General features: G+C 37.9%; 1 protein-coding gene across 1 annotated transcript in view; it reads left to right on the forward strand.

Moving 5' to 3' along the window:
• The window catches only part of CASD1 (CAS1 domain containing 1), a 45,626-nt gene extending 39,537 nt beyond the window's left edge, over positions 1-6,089 (forward strand). The window contains exons 15-18 of the mRNA XM_066239166.1: positions 389-529; positions 1,021-1,098; positions 2,407-2,499; positions 4,621-6,089. Coding sequence (XP_066095263.1) covers positions 389-529; positions 1,021-1,098; positions 2,407-2,499; positions 4,621-4,887 — 579 coding nt within the window. The 3' untranslated portion in view covers positions 4,888-6,089. The remainder of the gene's footprint in view (positions 1-388; positions 530-1,020; positions 1,099-2,406; positions 2,500-4,620) is intronic.
• The last annotated feature ends 10,727 nt before the right edge of the window (positions 6,090-16,816 follow it).

Consider the following 16,816-nt stretch of genomic DNA (forward strand, 5'->3'; position numbering starts at 1 on the left):
TCTCATTAAAGCAGTCTACTATGAAATGGTAGTTCATATCGTCTTTGTTTTAAAAAGTTGAAACAATTTTATCATGTCAGAATAGATTATTTTTAAATTGTCTTTATTTCTTCACTTGCTGCTGAAGCTGTTCAAAACGAGCCAGTTTGTCTCATACACTGTTTCATATTATTATAGAGATGTTTGTTTGTTGTTGCTGATGGTTTGTAACAATCGTGAGCTTTATTTCAACCAACTTTTACTCTTATTAAAGTTTAAGTCCTAGAAACTCTGAAACTTTGAGCTTTTAACCTACTTACTATTTATACATATTTTTCTCATTTACCAGATCTTTGATTATTTATTGAAAAGTAGCCATTTGAAACAAGTTTCCTGCCTTATTTTTCAGGTGGTCTTTCATGGGATGTTGTTTGCTTTCATCTACCTGGCGTTGCAGAAGCGACAAGTCCTTTCTGAAGGGAAGGGTGAACCTCTCTTCTCAAACAAGATTTCAAACGTTCTGTTGTTTATTTCAGTAGTCTCTTTCTTGGTAAGTTTCAAAATGTAATCTCATTTTCCAACGTCTTAAATGACATAGAAAATTAACTTTAAGAGATAGGAATTTAATCAAGTATTTTTAATATTTATATATAAGATTTTTAAAAATTCTTTTTCTCTTTTTTTCCTATTGAACATAACTTCTGAAGTGATTACAAATAGAAGTTAAGTCTGAAGAGGAACTGGAGGCTAAGTGAAATAGGAATTTTAAAAGTTATAATAAATTTGGGGACAATATAAGTGTGGGACATGAGAGCCATCACTGGCTCGGGTCCCCATCTCCACAGCAGCGGCGGCAGCTCCTCTGAGCCTCTTGGCTCTGGGCCGGGAAAGACCTAACCAAGCGGCCAGCAGACCTGTGGGCAGTTTTCACTGATGCTTGTTAAATAGCATAATGAAGTATAATGTAGTAAGTAAGGAAAACTAACATTTCTGAGAATGCCGCCTCTAAGGCAACTGTTTTGTGAACTGTTTTTGTTTCAGACCTACTCCATTTGGGCCAGCAGCTGTAAAAACAAAGCCGAATGCAATGAGCTGCACCCGTGCGTGTCTGTGGTACAGGTAGTTATCCTCATTTAGAGAACTGTCCCTTCTTAATTCTTCATAAGAATACAGTCTTTAGAGGCAAAGAAATTTGAAATCAAACTCTTTAAAATGTAGGTATATTATTTAATCTTTCTAAACCTTATTTCCTCTGTTGTACAGGGATATTAAAATCTTTTTTAAAGAGTTGTTATATTAAATATATGGAAATAGTATTTGTCCTTAATAGGCACTTAGAGGCCTGACCTGTGGTGGCGCAGTAGATAAAGCGTCAATCTGGAACGCTGAGGTCGCCAGTTTGAAACCCTGCACTTGTCCAGTCAAGGCACATAATGGGAGTTGATGCTTCCTGTTCCTCCCTCCTTCTTTCTCTCTAACTCTCACTCTCACTCTCTCTCCTCTCTAAAATGAATAAATTAAAAGTTTTTTAAAAATAGGCACTTAGAAAATGTTCATTGTACTTCTCATGATTTTAACAATTTTAAAATTTATTTTAACAAATATTTGATGCCTATTGTGTGCTAGATACTGATATTATGCTGAAGGGTGCAGTGGTATCAGGTCAGACTTACTCCCTACCCTACTGAGCCTGCCTTCCTCTAGTACAGATAGTAATCATATGACCACCATGTGATTGTAAAGAGAAGCATGTGACAGTAAGGGAACATCATGAGGGGACATGACCTCGTTGGATCAGAGTGAGGGTCAGGATGATTTCCTTGAGAAAAGGAAGCTGATCGGGAGGGTGAGGGCACAGCAGGCGGCAGGAACTTAGGCCTCCATGCAAGGGAGCACAGCACACTGAAGAAACTTCCGCAGAGGGCTGTGTGGCCAGCCTCTGGGGGACCACAGACACGTGCTAGGGACTGGGAGGTGGGCCGAGGCCAGAGGCAGCTCCGGTCAGAGCTGTGTGTTTGCAGAAATACCTCTGGTCGCCCGAATCGTAGTGCATCATAATTAGTGTGGGATGATTAAGAACAGGGTGCTTTGGAACACATGGGCCTTCTTCCTAACCCATCTTGATATCACTGCAAGGTTCTTAGAGAAAGCAGGGGCTAAGCCAAGGCCTGGAAAATGAGTAGCCCAGCAAAGAGAAGCAGGGAGAACTTTGGAGGATCTTATAGAAGAAACAAAATTGAACCATGGGTTTTGTAAATTTTGCCACATAAATATAGTGTCTCTTTCTACACAAAGGGCCTCAAAGTGGGTTCATATTTTTTCCAATAAACCTAAAACTGTCAGCTGTGTACCACTTAATACCAGCACTGGTATGGAATACACAGACCACATGTTTGAGAAATATTTACCTTTTGGTTTTTTCTTTAGATTTTAGCCTTTATCCTAATAAGGAATATCCCTGGATATGCTCGTTCCGTTTACAGTTCATTTTTTGCTTGGTTTGGAAAAATTTCATTAGAGGTTGGTATATTTATATTTTACTGTCTTACACAGCCAAGTGTTGTGTGTGTGTGTGTGTGTGTAAATATGTATGTTTTTTAAATCAAACTTACGTTACTTATGAAATTAGAGGGGGGAAACTCAGTACTTTTGAGAACAGTAGCATACTGTATAACTTTTTTATTATTATTAAATAAGAGGTGGGGAGGCAGAGACAGACTCCCACATGACCCCAACCAGGGTCTACCTAGCAAGCCCCCTACCAGGCAATGCTCTGCCTGTCTGGGCCTCTGCTTCGTTGTTCGGCAACACAGCTATTTTAGCACCTGAGGCAAGGCCATGGAGCCATCCTTAGCACCTGGACCAACTTTGCTCAAACCATTCAAGCCATGGCTGCAGGAGGGGAAGAGAGAGAGGGTGGAGGATGGGGAGTGGAAAAGCAGACGGTTACTTCTCCTGTGTGCCCTGCCACACAACAGGCGGACACTCTACCTACCACTTTTAAAGCTTCATCTAAATGACTAGATATAGATGACTTTCACAGTCTTCTTTATCTTGTCTTAAGCTTTCAATCTCAACCAAGATGCTTACATCAAGAGAGAAAAAAATGAAATAGATGTAAATGAAATCAGGCTGAGAGATTTTGTTTTGTTGTTCATGCCCATAATTAAATATGGTATTAGTGGAATTTAGGTTTTAATGCTTATCATAATAAATATTGAGAAAATTTTATGGCTCATTACATTTTACATATACTACCTTATATGAAATTATCAACAAAATAATTTTAAAGTGGGTTTTGAAAGACATTCTGAGTGTTCTGATCTTTATTTGAAACAGAATATTTTAAAACTGAATTCATATTGTACATAAAAGATAATTTTAGAGCATAAGGTTTACTTAAAAACATTTTTGAGTATAAGCTTTATTAAGTTGTCTTTAAATTAGGGAAATAAATTTTTATTTTGAGTTCTTGAATATATGTTTTATTATATTTTGAAGTCTCATTTACAAGAGAGATTACATAGAATTTAAAATTTCTGATCATGATCTCATCTTAGCCTTTTGGCTAAGATCAGATGTAAAATTCTTGATCAGTTTGTCCATTGAATATTTATTTTGCCAGCCCCTTAATATTTAAAGGATGAGAGGTTTTATCAACATCAGTTGAATTGATTTACTATTTAGTGTTTCTCTTAACTCTGAGTGGTACAAATGTTCTTGTATGTCCTCATGCCTCCTAACTAGCCAGAGTACAATCATACAAACATTTTTATTTTAAAAACGTGTAAGGCAACATTTTAAAAAGGCAAATGTATGTTCTTCTTGTTTCCATAAATTGGTTATCAAACAAACATGATTTTAAATTACTAAAACTGGAACTGGAACTAATTTTATTTTTTGAAAAAAAAACTCATTCCTGGGGGTCAGCAAGCGTGAAAAAACTCACTACTCAATGGGTTAAAAATATAGAAAGGTCATAGTCCTCATATGTGTTGAAGTAGCTTAAGCATATTTCTACTCTGATATGTTGAAGCAATATAATAAGAGAACCACATTTGTAATCACAATAAAAAAATAGTAGTGTCACTAATATGTATACTCACAGGACTTGAAATACACACTTTAGAAATGTGTGAACATAGTTCAGAATATTCGTTTAGCCACAGCAAACACGAGGACATTGTAAATACCATGCCATTTCCCACTCATATATGTAAATATATACATACATAAATGTATTCACAAATACACACACATATATATGGACACACATAATCATGCGCAAGCTATACACAGGTGTGTAGCTAGATACACACACACAGTCATTCTTTATTGATGCCTGAATACGAGAGTCCAGGTGTTATTCTGTCAGCTATCTACTATGTCATGCAAAGAAATGTTTATAAAGTTAGAGGTTTCTGTGGCTCATTTCCTGAGGACTTGGAAGCAGAGCTTCAGCAAGCAGGCATTCTGGACAGGGGACTGTAGGAGACTTTTCAGGACCAGTAGTAAAACAGAAATAAATGGTTTTGGAAAAGCCTGCTAACCAGTATGCGATCAAATATTTAAATTAGGAAAAACTGTTATATATTTATGGACCCTCTGTACACATCTAACTTGAAGTATTTTCTCTCCTAGCTCTTTATTTGCCAATATCACATATGGCTGGCAGCAGACACAAGGGGCATCTTGGTGCTGATACCTGGCAACCCGATGCTCAACATCATCGTCAGCACGTTCATATTCGTCTGTGTGGCACATGAAATCTCTCAGATCACTAATGACCTTGCACAGATCCTTATTCCTAAAGATAACTCATCTCTGTTGAAAAGGTTGGCATGTGTAGCTGCCTTTTTTTGTGGACTCCTCATTTTATCATCTGTCCAAGATAAATCAAGACATTAAGTTCCTAAAATTCTAAAAAACTGAAAACTCTTCAAGCCAACTTTGCGTCTGCCTAGAGGAGACAGCAGCTATCTGGAGTATAGTTGACTGTGTAAATAAAAGTCTGTGTGGCGAGGCCCGCTCAGCGACGTCTGCTGAGCATGTGTGGTTGGGTAGATTGGAAATGTGCACACCTAATGTGAAATACTGAAAAGCAGTTGAGGAAGATGAAGCAGAGTGCGCTGTATAGGATTGATTGCATGTGAAACGTCTTTCCTACTGGATCTGTATTTCCATTTATAAGTGATTTTAAGTTAACATGTGAAGGCAGGGAAATAATTACCTTTCCAGTAAAAAATATAGATAATTTAATTAGCTTAGTGTCACACTGTTTTGATATTTACTAAATTTGTGGTAATAAGATTGTCTACACCTGTATTCATCGTGGAAATTGCTACTTCATTGAAAACTTTCTCACTCAAGAATGACTGCAGTATTGTTTTATCGTACGTGCAATGATGTAGAGTGATAAACAGTATGCCTTTAATTTATATGTTCTTGTTCCGTTGTTACAGGTTTCCTGACATGATTGGTTTTTCTAACTGTGGTTTTTAGGATACAAGCCTAAATCTTTGTATACTTTATCTCACAGAGTTGTTCTAGGCTCCACGACAGGGTTTTGTCATTGTTGATGTTGCTTCTTTTTATAAAAAGGCCAAATTTTCTTTCCAATTCGAACATTCACCTGTTCCTTTCCTTAAGCTATACCAGTGTAGTACCAGTTACCCTGTGGATCCATTTACTACGTTCTTTCCTGACTAATTTTTGTATATTATTTCCAATGTTTGGAAAGCTCTTTATAACCATTTTGTTATTTCTTATTACTCCCTCCTATTTTTAAAAAATATTTACCAATCTAAACTTGTGCAGTCTAGTAAAGATTCAAGTTGTTGTGATTGAGATGTACAACCGTCAGTAGAATTTTAAGTAAACCGGTGACTTTGGGCAACATATGTTTTTGGTTTGGTTTGGTATGGTGTTGTTACAAGCTAACTGTTAGAGGTATATATTTATCTGTTGTACAGATTTTATTATGACTTTTAATGTGTGAACGATTGCACTTGTTTGCTCTTATTATGTGTGGGGTAAAATATATTTTCTGTTCATGGTATATGAAAATATGGAGTAATTTAAACAGTAAATAAACATTCTGTGGATGCTTATTTTTGTATTGGCAAAGTATCAATTAAACTATATGTGTTCTTTTTTTAAAAAGCTGGATCCATTAATGATTGGTCTAAATGTCTAATTCATTTACTCAGCTTAAATTTGCTTTTCAAACTCTTAGTATCTAGGGGTAGATCACTGTGATAGTTGAAAAGGAATAATTTAGTTATCAGAGCTTTGGAGAATAATCTGCCTTTCTACCCGGGAAGTTTAAGCATTATGATTTATTAATAGCCTTACGAAGATTTTTAAATTTTAACTATTATTTCTTTAGTACTAGATTTATGTGCTAGTGAAATCGTCTCATTAATTGAGGACTATTTCTTGGACAGAAATGTGTATTCTTTCTTTTTCTCTCTTCTTCTGCTCTTACTTAATCTTTTGACATTTCCCAGATAGACAATTGTAATGATTCATTGCTCTGCCTCCCACACTGGAGCCTTATAAGTAGAGAATAGTATAGTTATAAATCAAAAACTTCCAAGTACTTATCATCACATTATTCTTGCTGGTGTGGCTTGCCAATGAGTAGAGTGCATTTTAATTTAGCTTGTAAGTTTTATCACCTGAAAAAGATTCTTCCTGATGAAACAATTGAAAAAGAAAGACCAGTATTTCTGGGTTTTGGACACTTGTCTGTCCAACAGAGATACTTAGTTTTCTCTCCTTTTTGAACTCAAGCCTAATTCTCTTATTTAATATGTCCCAATGTTTTATTTTATATATAGTTATATAAAATAGTTAAAATATAATGCATGTGTAATTAAAATATGTCCTATTTATATTTCATTTTTTTCATGAGTTTTTATGAATAAGAGGTTATTATGGTAGAAGTTGCTACAATGATAGCATTTGTATATGATGTCTGTTTTAATATCTTTTTCTGTATTGATTCAGATACTGACGCAATACATTATTCCATCATACTATTCTTCAGAAAGAGATGTTTAACAGAATATTTAGATATACTGAAATTGAGATAAAGCCACAAGGTGCTCTAAACTCAGATTTTCTGTAATGTAAATCACATTGAGAAATCTACCATTGGCCCCAAAAGGTACTTGCTTGCCTCACATCTACCCCAGTCCTTCCATTTCTTTTGCCAAACTGTCTCATTTTTTTTTCTTTTTTTTTCTTTTTTTTTTTCCTTTTACAGAGACAGAGAGAGAGAGAGCCCGAGAGAGGGATAGACAGGGACAGACAGACAGGAACGGAGAGATGAGAAGCATCAATCATTAGTTTTTCGTTGCACGTTGCAACACCTTAGTTGTTCATTGATTGCTTTCTCATATGTGCCTTGACCGCGGGCCTTCAGCAGACCGAGTAACCCCTTGCTTGAGCCAGCGACCTTGGGCTCAAGCTGGAGACCTTGGGGTCTTGAACCTGGGTCCTCTGCATCCCAGTCCAACGCTATATCCACTGCGCCACCGCCTGGTCAGGCCTGTCTCATTTTTATAGATCAGCGACATCGTATTAAAAAGTCAGAGCCTTCACATAAAACCATTCATGTACCTAGGAGCTAGATTCTACTGTTTGCTGTAGGTGCTGGTATGAAGTAACATTTGTACCCTACCGTTCCACTGTAGGATGAGTTGACCAGTTAAAATTTTAAAGATGGATGAATTTTTTTCTTCACAAATAAACTTAACTATTTCAAATATTAGTGTAGGAAGCTTTAAAGCTTAGTAAAATTAATGTTAAGTATATCTGTTTATTCATTTCTTTACTAGATTATAAGTTATTAAGGCTAAATTAATAAACTGTAGGACCTAGGGCAGAACCTTTTATATGAAAGACACTTAATAAAAGCCAATTTGTCAAAGAATGTTTAATTTCTAGGAGAATACCACTCTCCCTATAGATTGTTCCTCCCCCTTCAGATTTGAACTTTTACCAATCTAGGAAATGTGAGAACCAAGTTGGAATTTTTATGTTTATGTATTAAATCACTAATATGCTATCATCTTTACATATGATAGACATTTGACAAGGTTCGCATGGCTCACCCTAATGGCTTCCCTTGTTTAAAACAAACAAAAAGACTAAGTCAGTAGTTACCTGCAGAATTGATCCTGACAACTATTTCAAAAATTCAAGTTTGGTTACATTTAGGGTGCTTTTAAAGATTGATGAAAACTTCTTAAGATACTCATACTTGAAAAGCACCTTTAAATCCATATTTATCTCTCATGAAATCTAGTTTCTTATATGCTATAAATTAGAAATATAAAACTTCCTGAAGAGTTCTATCCAAAATGATACTACTTTAAAACCCACTGTGAAATAAACACTAAAAACAATCACTAGCATTTACATAGTTATATGTAAGTGCCAGTATCTGTAAAATCATATTAATGAGTTAAATGAAAGCCTGAACTTTCAACAGGACTTGAATTGAAATAAAATTTATAAAATGGTAATGCTGTAAAACTGAGATATAAAGTGAAAAAAAATGCATAAAAACATTTAACAGATGGTAAGTTTTAAAAGCACATCCATTGAATGGAGCAGAATTACATGCCAAAAAGAAATAAGCTTTTGAACATAGAAGGCTCGCTGGGAAAACTGTTGTCTTCTTTAGTATATGGAGATATAAGTGAAAACGTATGGAAAGGCTTTATGAAAAGTATGATTTATGGGAGCCCAGATGTCAACAATAATACCTACTTAAATTTGTGTTTTTAGTGAGAATTCTAGTGTAACCAGTTGACTCAGAAACACACCTGTATCAGGTTCATTATAAGGTCATGGTTTATTGATTGAATGGATTGAGAAATCTTTTTTCTTAAGTGAGAAGTGGGGAGGCAAAGAAACAGACTCCCACATGCACCCTGATCAGGATCCACCCAGCAAGCCCCCTAATGGGGTGATGCTCTGCCCAACTGGGGCTGTTGCTCCATTGCTCGGTAACCTAGCTATTTTAGCACCTAAGGCAAGGCCATGGAGCCATCCTCAGTGCCTGGGGCCACTTGCTCCAGCTAAGCCATGGCTGCAGGAGAGGAATAGAGAAATAGGAAGAGAAGGGAGAGGGGAAGGCAGATAGTTGCTTCTCCTGTGTGCCCTAACCAGAACTCAAACCCGGGGCATCCACATGCCAGACCGATGCTCTACCACTGAGTGAACCAGCCAGGGCCAAGAATATCTTAGTTTGATATAGGCTAATGTTAAAGTTAACAGTGAATATAACAAAGTGCTATTGTCATGATCTCTGGACTTACAAAATGAAATAAAATTAATGATTTTTCACAAGGATATGGAACTTAAGTCTACTCATTTCATTCCCTGGGAATGACTTTATGCTAAACCTTAAAAATAGAATGCATTCTGGATAAAATCATTGATATAAACTGAATGTGTGCCATGGCTTATATTACAGACAGGCCAGTATTTTGCCTGAAGAACTGGATGTGCCACATAGGTGCCTGCTGTAGGATAGGTCAGATGGCACTGTACCTAGAGATTTTTAGAACTACTGAGAGAGATTGAATTTAAGTCATTCAAGAGAAAATGACTTTGTTAGCTTAATTGCAAAGACTGAAATAAAGACAGCTGATTTTGATCGGAAATTCGCCAGTTTATTTATCTGCAAAGACATTGAAAATGATTGCATAAATAATATGACTTAATTGGCTCTTCATCCTTAGAACTACTGTTATTTGGGAAAACTTATTTGGCAAAGTATTTTCTGGTTCATTTTCTCATGTGAAATATGGTTTCCAGGGAAGAATGTGGTGTCAATTCCATTCCCAAAATGGTGGGGTAGAAGACCAAATGCAGGAAAACTCTTTCTGGTTTTAAATCTTACAAAAAATTAGTAACAGTCTTTGTTTTACCTTTTCATATTAATAGTGCTAGTAAAAATGGGAAGACTGAAGAGGCAGCTATGTAACTGCCATTGAGAATGGTACCAGAGCTTGAATATTGACAAAATTTGAATACTTGGCTTCTACATATACATTAGGACTAGTTGCCTTAAAACAAAAACTCTTGTGCAGGTACTTTATCCATTTTCAAAAGTAACAATTATGAAGAATTTGGGAACTATGAAACAATAAAATCAAATACACCTTGTCTTTAAAGGATTCAAAGATAAAGTTTTACTGAACATAACATTGAAAAATCTGACATTTTATATCTTAGTAAAACAATGGTATCAAGAGTCTTATTCCAAATTTAAGATAAACCAAGAAGAAAGAATGTCATAACTAAATTTATTTTTTTATTTTCAAATTTAAAAGATCTCCATTAGTAAAAATGTTTATGTTGTATTAAAAGCTTATGCCATCATACAATAAAAATAGTTTGATTCTATATCTGAAACTTTTTTTAATTCTTAGCCTTCTTTATTCTACAGTTTATCTAATCATAGTAAGTACTTGATTTTTTACTATAGTTTTTTTTTTCATGACTAAGCCAATTTGTTTTGTCTTGTTGACAATTGTTGGGTCAAAGTCCTGCTAATTAAGGAAACAGACTCTCCTCTGTGACACTAGATAGGTTTTGGAAGATAGTATTTGGAGTGGCAACGTGTGTTTTTCCTAGGAAATTCAGGGTAAAGTGGTGATAGCATCTCTGGTATTGAAAGAGCCGACTAGGCCCTGGCCGGTTGGCTCAGCAGTAGAGCGTCAGCCCAGTGTGTGGAAGTCCCAGTTTCAATTCCCAGTCAGGACACACAGAAGTGACTATCTGCTTCTCCACCCTTCCCCCTCGACTTCCTCTCTGTCTCTCTCTTCCTCTCCCGCAGCCAAGGCTCCATTGGAACAAAGTTGGCCTGGGCGCTGACGACCACTCCATGGCCTTCTCCTCAGGCACTAGAATGGCTCCCGCCACAACAGAGCAACACCCCAGATGGGCAGAGAGAGCATCACCCCCTGGTGGGCGTGCCGGGTGGATCCCAGGTGGATCCCAGTTGGGCACATGCGGGAGTCTGACTGCCTCCCCACTTCTAACTTCGGAAAAATACAAAAGAAAGGATAAAAAAGAGCAGACTAGAGCTAAGAACCCACCTCTTCCTTTCCATGCCCCCTTCCATGTCACCCCCGCCTCAGGACACTATGGCCTAGAAGAGAAAAAGTGATGGAAAACATTGTGTTGAAGTCGGAGGGGTCCAGCCCTTGGTGTACTTTCTTAGACTACAAAATTGAAAATGGAAACTCTAAAGAAGTAATACATGGTCAAGACTATCCAAGACAAAATTTAAATAGAGTAATGGAAGGGGTAGGACTTGTACTATTAGATATTTAGACATGTTAAGTTACAGTTATATCAGTGTGGAATTACAGATGCAAGAATATGTAGATTAATAGAATAGGAAACAAATGTTTTAATTCGGAAGATACTAAAATAAGGTAATAGTTTGATTTCACATTACTAGGGAAAGGTACAAATATTCTTGAGTCCTCAGGCACTTGCTTAACATTGGGGGTGGGCGGCTGTACATTCCTGTTCTTACTCTATATACCAAAAGACATTTACAATGATTAATGGGTTTAAAGTTGTAAAATTCCAAGTAGAAAGTGTACATGACTATCTCAAGAAGAAAAAAAACCCATTAGGGATAAAAACTAAAGGTTAAACCAGAATTGCAACGTTCCGTTGCATAAAAATTTGAAACCAATATGCCAAAAGATATAAATAGGAAATGTTTAGAACATGAATATTTGACAAAAGTTTAATATTCTGAGTATATATAGAGCTCTTACAATTTTAGAAAAAGCAAAATATTTTCTAAATATCAGTTCCTGATTAGTTTCATACAGAAAGGCATGTCATTCAGATCCCTTCATGCTCATTACTCATGTAACTGAGCTGGGAAGAACATCAGGAAATCACCATACTCAGAGCTCAGCTTTCTACAGATGCTTTTCAGGAGTTGGAGGAAATTTTGTTAAATGGTCCCTGTCTTTAGTTATGCCCTCCCTACACTTTTCTCCAGTCTAATGTTAATTAAGCTCAGCTATATTGAGCAGAAATTTGGAACTTAAATGGCCCATCTGTCTGTGTAAGAGTGCATATTCAATTTTCTATTGCTAGAGAGAATCTTGGCCAAGCTCTAGAGCATTCTCTCAGAAACTACTGATAATTGGACTCAAATTTCCCCTCAGAAATGTCACTCCTGCACTAGTTCAATGTCCTATCAAACCACTTTTCCTTTTTTCCTGGAATAGCTGAACTCCAGGCATAGTTATTCACTCCTCCCAGCTTCCTCACCTCTATCAGTGACGGGTTCGGCCGTGGCAAACAGTATTTAAGAAGGAACATTAAGGATTTGCTTTTTATCATGTCCTCAGATCCTTTAAAATGTACCCCATAGCACCTAGCAAAGTCCACCTGTGCATTCCCGCCCCCATGTAATCCTAGAATTTCTCTGGTCTGAAGCCATTGGCCAGCATTGAGGGCACTCTACAAAGCAGTATGAAATTCATCATTGTGTCAACTGTAAGAATATTGAGTCCATGGTACAATGGCCTCTTTATGTGACTCTCAAGGGTAATTTTATTCTGGACTTTGTATTGACATATTTGTCTTTCTCCTGATCAGGTAGTTCATTTGCTACTATCGTATGGACACTGTGGGTTGGCTTTTCACATTTGCTGATAAAAACCTAGAGCTAAAGTTGTGCTCCATCCCAGAGAACAGGGCAGTTTGGTCTTCATTATTTACATTAGCCTCATTCTTGGCCCCCTGTCCCCTTTTATCTACTTTGAACGACATTATCTGGCTATGTTTTGACTAGTCCTGTAAGTCATCTTATATCTGTCTTTGCAATAACAACAACAAAAGTAACTCAATAAAAAACAAGACTTTCTCCAATTTATGGCTGGTTTATAGTTTATGATTCCATACAGCACATAACTTGGTTATTTGGGGCTATAGTACATAAATAGTTTAACTTGGAGAACACATTCGGAAGCAACACTGCTCAAAGTTGGTCATTCTATAGGAGGTTGGTGGAGTTCCTCTCTCTTTCTCTTTCTCTCTTTCTTGCTTTCTTTTTCTTTTTTTAACATGCAACTGTGGGCTTTGGGTTACACCTCCCTTAAATATTAATATTTTGTGGGATGAAATAACAATGCCAGTACTCCGTGGAGCAGAAGTTTGGGCCACCAGAGGCCCATCTGTCTGCAATTAAGAGCAAATTTCAAGAGTTTTCCTGAGGAGCATCTTGGCCAGGTTTTTTCTACCCCGCGGCTCCTCATGGCGTGGTAGGCAGCACGGTGGGTCTTCTGGTTTCCAATATGCCGAGAAAATGTTTCGCCTAACGGGAGGTCCCCTGTCAAGTAATGTTAAATCTGCACGTTCAATCAACCACACAGAATAGCTGTACACCACATATCACCAGAGCAGTTTTACACTTCCATGTTTATTCTACCTTTTTTATATTATTTTGTTCATGACTATTTCGTGCTGTGATTTTTCTTATTTCTAACACGTCGTAATCATCTAGGTTGTATTTCTCTTCAACTGATTAAACCTTTTTACCCTGCTTTTACCATCCCAGTGCTTATCTATAATTCTCCCCTCAGAGTTGTAATATTATCAGAGAACGGGACATGTAAAAGGAATGGGCATATAATTGGAACAAAAATTAAAATGCCCATCACTTCCCACATGAAGCATGTGCACACTTCATTTTTGGCAAGGTGCTAGCCTTGAAAATAACAGCGGAGTTATAAGGGGAGATAGAAAGAAGACACCAGGGTTAGTTGGTAAGCCTCTCTCTCAACATTCTGGTCATCCTTAAAATACCAGGGGAGATATGTGCAGATAGCAGAAATAGGAATGTATACTGGCGCCAGCCCACCAGTCCCAGCCCCTGGCTTCCTCTTTCAAGGTCAACTTCCTTCATTATTTCTTTGCATTTATTTTTGAATAGGAAATATATTTAGATGACTCAAAAAACAAAAACAAAAAAATATAATATTAAAGGCAGATAGTGAAAAGTTTTATTTTCCTCCATAGTTCCTCAGTAGCTTAATTATTCACGATTACTACTTCCCCACTACATATAGAGCCACTTTTACTAGCTTTTTATGTATTCTCCCAGGAAATAAGAATATGTTATTTTTGAAATTGAATTTATTGGGGTGACACTGGTAGGTGACACTGGTTAACATAATTATACAGGTTTCAGGTACCCAATTCTGCACACTATATTGTGTCTTCTTTCTTTCTTTTCCTCCCCCTTCCTCCTCCCCCCCTTTTTTTTAAGTGAGGGGAGATAAAGAGACAGAATCTCTCATGCGTGCCCGGACCGGGATCCAACCGGAAACCCCTGTCTGGGACTAAGGCTCAGACCAGCTGAGCTATCCTCAGCCGGGGGCCATGCCTGAACCAATAGAGCCACTGGCTGCGGAAGGGGAAGCGAGAGAAGAGGACAGTGGCTTCTCCTGTGTGTCCTGACTGGAATCAAACCCAGGACATCCATCCGCAGAGCCGAACACTATCTTCTGAGCCAGCCATTCAGGCTGTCCTTGTCTCTTAACATAAAATACTCCATGCTATCCAATTTTCTATAGTTTTTTTTTTTTTTTTTTTTTTTTACTTAGCAATAGTTTTTGGAAATCTTTCCCTATCAATGTATATAGTTTTCCGATGCATTCTTTGTTGCCATTGTATAGTGTTATCTGGCACAAGTCCCCCATATCAATGCATCATTCTCTTATTGGTTCCTGTATTAACCATTACATCCTTATTAATAAGAAAATCCACCATTCCTTTATTAATAATAATACTACAGTGATAGCCTTATTTATATGTCATTTTCCACCAATGTATCTGGAAGTTCCCAGATGGAACCTACTGGATCATACATAGGGTATATGCCTTTTTCACTTTGATATTTACTGCAAGATTGCCCTCGTAGGGACTCGAGCGATTTCTACTCCCAGTCAGCAATGCACAAGGCTTGTGTCCTACAGCCTCACACCCCTAACATGTGTTATGAGTTTGCTTCTTGTCATATCTTTACGAGGAATATTTTCATTTCTGTGAACATTTTGCTTTTATTGCTGGGTCATTTGTCTATTGCTGGCCCTTTTCCTATCAACTTAGAGGAATCCTTTACATGTTTGGGAGATTAGCCCTTTGTCTCTGATATGAGATATAGAAATAGTTTTCCTCAGTCTGTCTTTTGCATTGCTTATAGTGCTTTTGCTTTGTAGAAGTTTTTGGTTTTTGTTGTTAATATACTATAAGAGTATTTATCTGCTTATTTCACTTAGTATAATGTCCTTGAAGTTCATCCATATTGAAGCATGTGACAAAATTTTCTTTTTTAAGGTGGCATAATACTTCATTGTATGTCTTTTTTTTTTTTTTTTTTTTTTTTGTATTTTTCTGAAGCTAGAAACAGGGAGAGACAGTCAGACAGACTCCCGCATGCACCCAACCGGGATCCACCCGGCACGCCCACAGGAGGGTGATGCTCTGCCCCTCCAGGGCATTGCTCTGCCACGACCAGAGCCACTTAGCACCTGGGGCAGAGGCCAAGGAGCCATCCCCGGTGCCCCGGGCCATCTTTGCTCCAATGGAGCCCCGGTTGCAGGAGGGGAAGAGAGAGACAGAGAGGAAGGAGAAGGGGAGGGGTGGAGAAGCAGATGGGTGCTTCTCCTGTGTGCCCTGGCCGGGAATCGAACCCGGGACTTCTGCACGCCAGGCCGACGCTCTACCACTGAGCCAACTGGCCAGGGCCTCATTGTATGTCTTTATCAGATTTTCTTCATCCATTCATCTGTTGATGTGCATTTGAGTTGCTTCCACCTCTTGGCTATTGTAAATAGTGTTGCAAATACTTCTTTGAGATTTTATTATATCAATATTTAGCAATTACATAGGAAAAAACAGTAACGTTGACAACTCTGAAATTAGCTCAAAATAAAAATTCTTAAAAATAACATTCTAACTAAAATTTGAAGAATGGCTAAAAGGGCAAGACATTAATGCAGAGGAAAGAAGAGTAACTGTTCCAAAGTAGAATGGAGACTAAGAAACAGAGAGCAGTGTGTTTGTCTTTGAGAAATATTTTATCCATAGAATTGATAGCATTTGCTGATAGATTAGAAATAGGGGGAAAGGAGAAATAAAGTTGACTTCCAGAGTTATAGTTCCTGGGTGGGTTTTTTGTTTTTATTCAGTGAGAGGAGGGGAGGCAAAGACAGACTCCCACATGTGTCCCGACCAGGATCCACCCTGGCAAGCCCACTAGGGGGAAATTCTCTGCCCATCTGGGGCATTGCTCTGTTGCTCAGCAATAGAGTTCTTCTTAGCACCTGAGGCAGAGGCCATGGAGTCATCCTCAGCTCCTGGGCCAACTCACTCCAATCAATCCATGGCTGCAGGAGGGGAAGATAGAGAAAGAGAAAGAAAGGAAGGAAGGAAGGAAGGAAGGAAGGAAGGAAGGAAGGAAGGAAGGAAGGGAGGGAGGGAGGGAGGGAGGGAGGGAGGGAGGGAGGGAGGGAGGGAGGAAGGAAGGAAGGAAGGAAGGAAGGAAGGAAGGAAGGAAGGAAGGAAGGAAGGAAGGAGCGAGCGGGGAAGGGATGGAGAAGCAGATGAATGCTTCTCCTGTGTGCCCTGACTGGAAATTGAACTCAGGACATCCACATGTCAGACTGACACTCTACCACTGAGCCAACTGGCCAGGGCCCTGTGTGTATTTTTGATCCATTGACTGAGTTTGAGAAGGTTGAGTAAAGAATAAACATCAAGGATAAAGTCAAGGGTT

The sequence above is a fragment of the Saccopteryx bilineata genome, chromosome 7 (assembly GCF_036850765.1).
Source record: "Saccopteryx bilineata isolate mSacBil1 chromosome 7, mSacBil1_pri_phased_curated, whole genome shotgun sequence".
NCBI lineage: Eukaryota > Metazoa > Chordata > Mammalia > Chiroptera > Emballonuridae > Saccopteryx > Saccopteryx bilineata.